Source organism: Thamnophis sirtalis, unplaced genomic scaffold, assembly GCF_051295495.1.
Source record: "Thamnophis sirtalis isolate CommonGarterSnake01/CBP01778 unplaced genomic scaffold, rThaSir2_p1.2 scaffold_6, whole genome shotgun sequence".
Classification (NCBI taxonomy): Eukaryota; Metazoa; Chordata; class Lepidosauria; order Squamata; family Natricidae; genus Thamnophis; species Thamnophis sirtalis.
This window is the reverse complement of record NW_028261386.1, coordinates 17,601,183-17,611,957: the sequence shown is the minus strand read 5'-3', so window position 1 is coordinate 17,611,957 and position 10,775 is coordinate 17,601,183. Positions and strand designations below refer to the sequence as shown.

The window sequence follows — 10,775 nt, the reverse complement described above, 5'->3', positions numbered from 1 at the left end:
CAGATCAAATCACATATTTTAAATTCACATATATTCATGTATATCACGATTATTATATCTCAACCTTAATTTGACTATAATTGTTTTTATATCCTTTTATATATAATATTCAAAATCTAGAATAGGATTATATGATAACATTCTATTAAATCATCCTAAAATCATCCAATCACAATACATCTTTATAACATATTCTAGATAAAGCTTTTAAACCTCCTCTCATATTCTCCATGTGTTGTTTATATAAAATTTCATATTATCAAACTAATATATCTATATGTATTGTTATCATTATTAATCATTATTTAACCACAGCTATTGTCACTTCATTTTATACATACTACTAGTAAACTAAATTTAGCTTAGTTTTTAGTATACATTTTCATTGCATCAACCTGTATCTTTCCAGTAATAGTGCAGTCATATATCTCTTGCCATTTGTAGCATTAATATTCTAGTTACTTTCTTAATAAATCTTGTATGAACTTCTCTTTGCAGCATGTTGTTTCTTTTGTATCTCATAAAAGCTTGAAACCCAGCATCTGCTCTTTCCATTAGCTTATCTTTGGTTATCACTGGTGCTTCTGTCAAGATTTCTCTCCTTATCTCCGTCATTTTTCTCTCTTTTCTTCTTCTGTGCTTTGAAGTCTAGGGTAGAGTTCCAATCCATCTATCTCCCCTTTCCATATTCTGCTCTTGCCATTACCAACCACGCTCACTTTGTTGTCAGTATCCACAGTTTTCTTATCTCTTTGCTCATTTTTTCTTCCATTTTTGAACTCTGTCCTCCACATTCTTCATTTGATAAACATCCTGTTTTTCCATCAAATTTTTCTGTTTTGTATTCTATATTCTCCAATCTCTTTTCAATCCTCTCTGTCACAACTAATAGATTTTGAATTTAAATCATAATCATTTGCAATGTTACAGTTTCTTTTTCCTGCTGTGCCATTCTTCCAATTTTGGAAGCACTGCCACTATAGGATTCAAGGCTACTTTAATAAACTTCAAACAGGTTCATTTATTATCTTTCAAGTCAAAATGTTGTCTTCCCTCCAATAGCTAGTGGTAGAACTCCCAAAAAGCATCTGTATAAACAACTTGTGCTCTTCCTACTATTACTCCCAGTAAACAAACTGAAAGAACCTTGAATCTCAAGTGATCAAAGAGAAAGAAGAAAAAACAATGTATCCAGCCTCCAACCTCTAAGTGGCAGTGTAACTGCTTTTCCTCCTGTTGTTACAACCCTCTTTATAATCCTTCTTATTATCTTCTTTATATTCCAAGCTTAACAAAGAAAAAACCACTTAAATGGAGATCAAAAACAATCCAATCAATCCAATGAAGCATTATAAGAAAAAGAAGGAAAATTTTAATCCATAGGTGTAAGCAAAAGTGAAAAAAGAAGAAAAAATTAATCCATTCAGTTTAAAAAATAGGGAGCCTTTGCAAAAATTCCATCCATGAAAAAAAATAGAAACAGGATAACACACTAAGTTTAATGTAGATTAATTTTGCCACTTACAGTCTTCTATCTTCAATTTTAATTTAATTTAATTTGTTTTTTGGGGGGGTAGTATCTTTTTCTAATAATAAAATTTCTTCACCAATTGCGGCTTTTTCACACTTCTGATGGGCCGCTCATGCTTGTAGCTGAATGGGAAGAAGAAACACCGGACAAATCCTTCTTGTGATGAACTCTGGCCCCGAGCAATGCCCGGGAGAGCCTTTTTATTAGTCCCAAACAAAGGAAAGGTGTATACAATATTACATCAACAAGCACATGACTAAATAATCCAATGATAAATATACAGCGTGGCAAAAAGCTTCGTCTCTGGGCAAAAGAGGGGGTGCGTGGCAAGGGGGGCTGCTTCTTCCCCCCGGCAGGAGAAGAGAGATAAGGAATAGGGAGGGGGAAGGGAGGAAAGTGAGCAGCTCCGCATTCCTGTCTTTGAAGTGCTAACTGCTACTTTGAAGTGCTAACTGCTAGATAAATGCTGGTACAGAAAGGCACACTAATTAATCAAGAATGTTTTTGTTAGTATCCATCTTTGGCCTATATTTTCCAGACAGCCTTGGCCGTCCTATATACAGAGATAGCAATGGGTCTCAACATCTCCTCATTTTTGTTTTAAAATGAGAAGGAGGAAAGCAAACATATCAAAATGCAGATTCTTCATCATCACTGGTTATAGCAAACACCTTTACAAACGAATTGTTGTCCAACTCATGGTCGTCCTCAGCGTCCAGAAGGGACTTAGTTTCGTGGATAAGCACGTTCTTCCTAGCTGAGGAAAAAAGGCCTTTGAATAGCTGAAATAGGGAGGGTAGGCATTGAATGCAGCAGCAAAGGGACACGAGCGCTACTATAATACATATAATGGAGGAAAAAATGCTTCTTAACCAGGAGCCATCCGGTAGCCAGGACCACAGACCATCCCACCAGGCTGGCAGGACGTCTTCTCGAATCTGGGAAGCCAACTCCTTTAAGGAACTGATCTGATGCTTAACCAAGTGAGAGGTGTCTGACAGGTTAAAACAACACATGTTTTTGACAGATTCACAGCCTAGATGATGTACCAGTAACAGAAAATCAATGGCAGCACGGTTGTCTAAGACAGCATGTCTGATCTCTGCCTGTTCCATATTCAAGGCAGCTATGGCTGCAGATGTGATGTTTATAGTTTTTGCAAGGGAACAGGCAATGCGATGGGCTGTCCTGTGGTTATGCATTGCTAATGCCGGAACACCAACTATAGAGGTAGCAAGGGAAAGATATTCAGCCTCGTTAAAAAGATTAATTGAGCTGTCACATGTTTCATCAAGGACTACCGACCTCTGTGGTCGTGAAGTGAGGTCCTGTTTGGTTGGTAGAACCGCAGTGAGGCGACTCAGACAGCAACGTGTATCTGATAGATTAGCAGGTATGTAATTAAAAGTTTTTTGACCACATGTGAAAAACCAACCAGCAGGAAGCAGAACGTGAGCCCGATTGTAGGAAATGTTCTCGTAGGTGGAACAGTTGGCGGGAAAGATTCCCGTGGGCATACAGGATTGTGTGAGAGAAGCAGTACAATTTTGAATGCGTGCACATGTAACGTTGGGTCCACTAGCTACAAAGGGTGTGGTGAGAGACATGGCATCAGCTGGGAGCCGTCTTGTGAAAGGGCCCCACACCATAGAGTCACCGTAATTAACTTCCTTCCTTTTTTTAAACATTGCTAGCTGGGTGTCTTTTAAAATAACAGAAAGAGGTGTGCAAACTGGTATTAAACAATTCCCTAATAACATGTTCAGGTCCACAGCTTCGCTTAGGCAAAAATTGGATACGTTTGCCTGTTCTGCCAAACGCATCCACAGGTTGTATGTCATTCGAGTGTGCAGACTGTGAGAAGCAGCTGACCTTTTCACCCTGTGTGTGAGAGATCTAGTAGGCACATGTAATGGTTCCTGTAACTTGTAAGAGGCACGATGGGAAATTTCACAGCGTATAAAAAGTGCAAGCAATACTAAAACTATGCCACACAGTGAAAAAATAACATAATGATATGAGAAAGTTCTAAAACTAAAAGGTTTCATACACTCCTGCCACCGCGACAGGGGATAACCTGGAGGTCTTCTTCGAAATAAGGGACATCCTTCTGGTGGCGAATACGGTGGAGGGTGTCCTTCCCCGTTTTCCTGGTCGGGGCAGGAAACAGCCTCTGTGTTCTCATATGGTGGAGGGTGTCCTGGCCCGTTCTCCAGGTCAGGCCAGGAGGCAACCTCCACAGCTGTACCTCATTTGGGGACTGACGGACGATCGCCATCCCTGGAAGTGTGTGGTGATGATTTAGGAAGAAAAGGTCTTACGTGTCTTCCTGGCACCCAGAGCACCTTGTCTTTTAGTTGAATGGCAGCGTAGCCCCGTCCCCAAGTGATCAGGTCAGCAGGTCCTCGCCACGTCAGGTCAGGCAGGCAGCGATAGTAGACAGGTGGACGGGGGGTGTCTGCAGTAGGTGGAGCTGCAAAATGACGAGTCGCTGCTGAGGATGGTGGGCTGCCGGTAAGATTTAAAAAATTCAGGGTATAAAGGCAGAGGTTAAGCGTGTCTTGCACTGCTGGGAGGCCAGGGGGTATTTTTCCCCTATTGCCAATATATCTGTCCAGGGCATGTTTTAATGTCTGGTTGGCGCGCTCAGCCAACGCCTGACCCTGGCTGTTATAAGGAATGCCAAATTTATGTACAATGCCCCATTGGTTACAAAAGGCAGCGAAGGCTGCACTTGTGTAAGCAGGGCCATTGTCTGTTTTTAATTCTTTTGGGCGTCCCAGCGATGCAAAGGTCCGAATACAATGATTAATAACATGTTTGGTGGCTTCGCCCCTTTGGGGGGATGCCATAATGTAGCCTGAATACGTGTCAATGGAAACATGTAAATTTTTCCAAGGGGCAAATTGAGGATATTGAGTAATATCCATTTGCCAAATCTGGCAACACTCTGTCCCCCTGGGGTTTACCCCCATAGGGAGAGAGTTTGCATGCCGGCTACAGGAAGGGCACTGCTGAATAATAGCAGAAGCCTCATTTGCAGTAATGCCAAATTGTTTCATGAGCGCTTTCTTGTTCTGATGAAAGTAAGAATGACTCTCCCATGGAGTGGGAGCTGTCAAGGTTAAAAGAGAAGAAGAGTTGGCAGCAGCCGCTGCTGCAGTGTCGGCCACATCATTGCCTTCCTGGAGAGGCCCAGGAAAGGGCTGATGGCTTCGGATGTGGGAAACATGAAAAAAGTGGGTGCGGGCAGAAATTAACTTCTGCAAAGATAAAAAGAGCGAGAGTAATTGTGGTTCTAATGAGGGAGAAAGATAGGCCTCATAAATTGATTTCACAATCTGAGTTACATAGAGGCTATCCAAAATCAAGTTAAAGGGTGTATTTGGAAAAGTTGAAAAAGCCAGAATACAGGCAGCAAGCTCCGCACGCTGTGCAGAAGTCTGCGGGGGGGTGATTTTTGTACACCACTGACCATTCTCCTGCCAGGCACAAGCACCATAGGTTTTGCTTCCGTCAGCAAAAATAGTCATGGCCTGAGGAAGTGGGAGGGGGGAATATGGAGTGTGCCATTGCAGGGGAACAGTTTTCAAAAGAGCCAATCTTGGGTCAGGGGGTGCATGGCAAGAAATCTCACCTGGCCAGTCAGCGAGTGCAAATTGAAGGTTTTCCGAATTAGCAAATAAGGTCTCCCAAGTTGATAAAGAACAAGGGACAAAAATTGTGGAAGGTTCAATTCCTGCCAACAATTTTGTTCTGACACGGGCTTTTGTAATTAGAGCTGCAAAAAGTGCAGGTTTCTGAGAAATTGTGGATTTTGGGGTGTGAGACAAATGTACCCATTCAATAATTAATAATTTTGAAGTTTTTTGCACCACGGCTCCTGTTGGGAGTCCAAGAGTGTTACATATGATGAAAGCTAAGGGGGTGTTATCCTGAAAACGATCCACCCAAATTTGTGAAAGGGCCTCATTTACCTCTTTTAAAACTTGCTGATGTGTTTCATCTAATTTAATAACATCTGCAGGGTTTTTGCCCATTGTTAATGCAGAAAACAATGGAGCCAATTGAGGGGTTGTGAGCCCCATATATGGGCGTGCCCAATTAATGGAGCCCAAATATTGCTGTAACTGTACTAATGTGGGAGTGTGTGGCAAGTCCAATTTTGGCATTGCAGGTGCAGCATGAGAGGCCAAAAGCTTATGACCCAGGTACGAAAAAGGTTGTGCTGTTTGAACCTTTTCTGGAGCTATGTGCAGGCCATTTTTATGGAGAAGATTAGTTAAAAAAGGTAATGTTGCTAAAACCGTGCCTGGGGGCCCACATGCTGCCACCAAGATGTCATCCATAAAGTGGTAAATTAAAAAGTGAGGATGTGCCGTCCGATACGGCTGCAAGGTTTTGTCTACAAAATATTGACACAAGGTGGGGCTGTTGAGCATTCCCTGAGGCAGGACTGTCCATTGAAAGCGAGAAGCAGGTTTGGAGTTGTTAAATTCTGGGACAGTAAAAGCAAACAGTTTGCGATCTTTTTCATGGAGTGGTATAGAAAAAAAAGCATCTTTTAAATCAATAATCATAAGATCCCACCCTTGGGGAATCAAATTTGGATTGGGGAGGCCGCACTGCAGCGCTCCCATGGGTTGGAGAATTTTATTAACAGCCCTCAAATCATGCAAAAAACGCCATTTACCAGATTTCTTTTTTATGACAAACACAGGAGTGTTATAGGGGCTCAGGGAGGGTTCAATATGTCCTTTTTGTAATTGTTCCTTCACTAGTTCTGTTAAAGCCTTGAGCTTTTCCTGAGTTAATGGCCACTGATCAACCCAGACAGGGGTTTCAGATTTCAAAGTTAATCGCAAAGGATCAGAAAGCAAGGCAGAAGAAGACATGACAAGCAAAATAGAAAGCAGTTACTGCAAGATTAGTTTGGCATTAAATTGGTGCATAAGATCACGGCCCCACAAATTAATATGGAGGGGCAAAATGACAGGTTTGATGTGAGCTACAGCAAGAGAATCAGTAGAAATAACTGGTAGCCAATGCTTACTGATTTTTGCCGTTTGGATGCCGCCTACGCCGCGGACCGCGGGAGACGCTTCAGTAGGCCAATCAGGTGGCCACTCCTCCTCACGAATGACCGAAACGTCCGCTCCGGTATCTAAAATACCAAGAAAGGAGTGGCCCTTAATTTGAAATTTAGCTGAGGGACGGGCAAGTTTCATGGTTTTTTCTATAGCCATGGCTTCATGGCTGTAATCATTTGGGTCTGTCTCGAGGGGTACCGGGATGGCCGTGGCCACCAGGGATCCCTCGGGAACATGCATTGGGACATTAGGAATAAAAATCAAAGCAACAGAAGAGAAATCAGAAGAGTCAGTAAGAAAGGGAGTGGCAAGGACTCCCTGAGACATGAAATCACGATGTGGAAAGACCAAAAGAGGCATTGTAGAGGGTAATGAAATAGAAGTAGCCGGGATCACTGGAAGGAAATAGGAAGAACCAGGCATTGGAGCATCTATAGGTTCACTTGCCAAGAGATTGAAATAAGAAGGGAGATGGGAGACACGTATAGCAGCCTCAGCCTTTTGTGTGGGGCTGGCCGAATGCCCCAAGACTAGTTTCCCGACGGGGGGTCAGGTTTGGGCATGGGGTTTGTGCGACATTGATTTGCCCAGTGAAATCCCCTTTTGCAACGAGGACAGACTGTTTTTGGCTTCGGTGGGCGAGAGCTTGCAGCAGCAGCCCCACCCCCTGGTGCACGGCACTGAGAGCGAAAATGGCCAGGCTTCCCACAATTAAAACAATTGCCTGATTTAGGATTATTGCGGGAAATTCCCTGGATGGCCATGGCCAAAGTTTCCATGTTATAGGCGTTAGTGCCAACCACCCGACAAGCCTGCAGGTAGTCAGCAATGGTGGCATCAGGTTTACTCACAAGAGGGTGCAAAACCTTTTGACAATCCGGATTAGCATGTTCATAAGCCAATTTCATAAGCAATTCATTTCGAGCATCAACATTTTCAATTTGACGTGCCAATGCCTTTTGCAGGTCATCAATAAAGTCAGAGTATGCCTGATTTGAGCCCTGTATAATTTTTGAAAAAGATTTAAGGGGGGTGGAGGTGACATCATCCACCTTTTTCAGGGCTGCCAGAGCTGCTTGAGAAATTATGGTAAAAGCAGCTGCCGGAGAAGTAGCCTGCTGTTGAGCCGTGAGAAAGGCACCTGTGCCATACAAATGAGCATCGGTCACAAGAGCAGGTAAACCCCTGTGAATGGCTTTTTGAATTTCACAAGCATATTGAGATGACCAAATAGAAAATTGGGAAGGGGTCATCAACATACCACACAACAGTTTCCAGTCTACTAAAGTCATAGTGTAAGTATTAGCTGTGGTTTCAAACATCCCTTGTGCATAAGGAGAGGTGATCCCATACGAGGAGACAGCAGACTTAAGGTCTCTGAGAACCTTGTAAGGGATGGGGACATAATTTGGAATAATTTGGCCCGGATTGTTTGGGTCCGGGATCATTTCAATTGGAAAACAGGCAGAAACATCCTCTAAAGGGACTTCCCCTTTTTGAAAACCTTCCTTTACGGCTGCAGCTATGCCACCCTCGCAAAAGGGTGTCACAGAAGAAGCCAGTGGCATTCCTGAATGCTGAGGAGCCTCAGGGGCAGGGGGGGACAGAGATTTGCACACAAGGGAGGAAAAGGCCTTGGATTCAGAGTGTGAATTTAGTGAAGAGGTTTCCAAATATGGCAGGGGGGGGTCCGGTCCCCCCATCATGGCCTTTTCATGAACTTTTAAACATTCCATGACAATCTGCCAAGTAGAGAGTATTTTCGCTGGTGCCCTTGGGGGCTGGTGAAAATACTTCCCTAATTTTGCCCAAATGGTTGTTCGAATTGAGCCCTTCTCAGGATATGTGGGACAAATTTGATAAATGTACCTGAGAAAATTAGTAAGATCTTTTTTTGAAGGGATGGGGAGAAAGTTCCCATTGTTTTTTAAGATTAATATTGAGGATTTGGACAATTCTCTAAGTTCGAAAAGGTGTGCAACCTGAGGCTTAGAGAATTCTGCCCCCATTACTCACGAATCTGGGAGGATGCTCCGTCTGCGACGGCCGGTCCTGGTATGCAAGAGGCGTTCCTTCGCCGATGAGTAAGAGGACTCCAAATGGGACGGATTGATCAGCAATCACGTCGGAGGTCACCAGTTGCGGCTTTTTCACACTTCTGATGGGCCGCTCATGCTTGTAGCAGAATGGGAAGAAGAACACCGGACAAGTCCTTCTTGTGATGAGCTCTGGCCCCGAGCAATGCCCGGGAGAGCCTTTTTATTAGTCCCAAACAAAGGAAAGGTGTATACAATATTACATCAACAAGCACATGACTAAATAATCCAATGATAAATATACAGCGTGGCAAAAAGCTTCGTCTCTGGGCAAAAGAGGGGGTGCGTGGCAAGGGGGGCTGCTTCTTCCCCCCCGGCAGGAGAAGAGAGATAAGGAATAGGGAGGGGGAAGGGAGGAAAGTGAGCAGCTCCGCATTCCTGTCTTTGAAGTGCTAACTGCTACTTTGAAGTGCTAACTGCTAGATAAATGCTGGTACAGAAAGGCACACTAATTAATCAAGAATGTTTTTGTTAGTATCCATCTTTGGCCTATATTTTCCAGACAGCCTTGGCCGTCCTATATACAGAGATAGCAATGGGTCTCAACAACCAATTCGATACACTTTCTCTTTTCACTTTCTTCCCATTCCAGAGCTGTCCCAACTTCAGCAGCTTCATTAGCTGTGTTTCTGTCGCTGGAAATAAAGGCTATTCCTAGACCTTTCAGGGACTTTGCGGTGTCCTTGAGATCAGCAAGAGGTGCCCTTCTCAATCACCATCTCTGCGGGATGGTTTAGATCTGAATGGACCGTCCAGTGGGAGAAATATTGACTGCGATCTTGGAGCACCAAAATCTCATGTCATGCCATTGTGATATCAGACTCTTTTTCCCTGTGATTTTTTTTTCTATGTGGCAGTGGTCCATTATTGGCCAGTACGCCCCAGTATGGGCGTACAGGTATTGGTCCGGTATGATGTTTCATAGGGCCCTCCCTCCCTCTTTACCTGTATTTGACCCGACTGGGCCATTTGTGCACACTCACGGAGCATACAGCATCTGCGCAATGCTCTGTCAAGCAGCTGGAGCATCGCGGGCAGTGGGTGCACATGTGCACGGAGTGTGCGTGCATGTGGTGGACGCCCGCCTCCATTGCAGCATACTGGTTGTGATGGGATTCAGAACCCACCACTGCTATGTGGATAAAATTTTATGAGCTATTCTTGTCTTTTATTGTATGATTCCTTTGAAGAAGGAATTGTCCAAAATGAATTGGTTTTGGTACAATAAATTATTTCCTACCCTAGTCCTAATCCCACCACATTTTTTAGAAAAAGCAGAATGTACTAAGAACAAAAAGAGCTTCTTCAAATATGTCATATGAAATAAAAAAAGAAAGAAGGGAGATCGCATAGCAGCTGTTCAGTGAAGATGACAAGAGTTATAGGTAATAAAGAACAAATATAATTTAATTCCTATTTGGCTCAGTCTTCTTTGAGAACATATGTGTTCTGCTTGGCAATGGGAAAAGCTTGCCTTAGAGAAGTAGTCCAGTTTGACTTTGATGGAAACATAATCAGGGAATATATATTGACCTTATATGAGTTCAAAACTCCAAGTACTGTGCTGTAGAAAAGCCACTTGTTGGGTATCTGTGTGGGCAGTGATCCATCATTTCTCAGAAATCTACTCTAGGAGAATTGGCAAAGTATTCATTTTCAAATCTCATGGAAACTTTGCAGTAATTACTAACAGTCAGTGTGGGGTTGTCAAGAAATAAACAGTGACAGACTAATATTCTTATTTTATTTTTGGATCGGATAGAGACAGCCAATTTGGTGTTGTGATTAAGATGCTGAGCTAGAAACCAAGAGCCTGTGAGTTCTAGTCCCACCTTTGACATGAAAGCCACCGTTGGGCCAGTCACTGTCACTAAGACCAAGTCACCACACAGGATGGTTGTTGTAGGGGGAAATAGGAGAAGGCTGGATTATTGTGTATGACAATCCGGTTCCACCACAAAACCGCGGACGACAAAATTGCAGTCAACGAAAGCGCGCATTTGGCGTCATCACAGCGCGACGAAAACATCGCGCTGTGATCGAAAAATGTAAAAATAA

The 10,775-nt window shown here is 43.3% G+C and overlaps 1 protein-coding gene across 1 annotated transcript; it reads right to left on the bottom strand.

Moving 5' to 3' along the window:
- Nucleotides 1-1,685: 1,685 nt before the first annotated feature.
- On the bottom strand, nucleotides 1,686-9,746 carry LOC148044865 (uncharacterized). The gene is made up of 6 exons (XM_087717926.1): nucleotides 9,663-9,746; nucleotides 8,638-8,796; nucleotides 7,883-8,006; nucleotides 7,346-7,762; nucleotides 6,585-6,695; nucleotides 1,686-3,773 (listed from the first exon to the last, which is right to left on the bottom strand). The coding sequence occupies exons 1-6, from the start codon at nucleotides 9,744-9,746 to the stop codon at nucleotides 2,161-2,163; spliced, it is 2,508 nt and encodes an 835-aa protein (XP_087574052.1). The 3' UTR covers nucleotides 1,686-2,160.
- Between the last annotated feature and the right edge of the window lie 1,029 nt (nucleotides 9,747-10,775).

Bases quoted from the DNA above. Each gene is read 5' to 3' on its own strand.
- LOC148044865 (XM_087717926.1), bottom strand. From the start codon at position 9,746: ATGCTCCAGCTGCTTGACAGAGCATTGCGCAGATGCTGTATGCTCCGT. The intron at 6,696-7,345 runs GCAATTGTTTTA...TTGGTATTTTAG, and splicing joins CCGCAATAATCCTAAATCAG to ATACCGGAGCGGACGTTTCG. The intron at 3,774-6,584 runs GTAAGCATTGGC...AATGAGGTACAG, and splicing joins CATCCAAACGGCAAAAATCA to CTGTGGAGGTTGCCTCCTGG.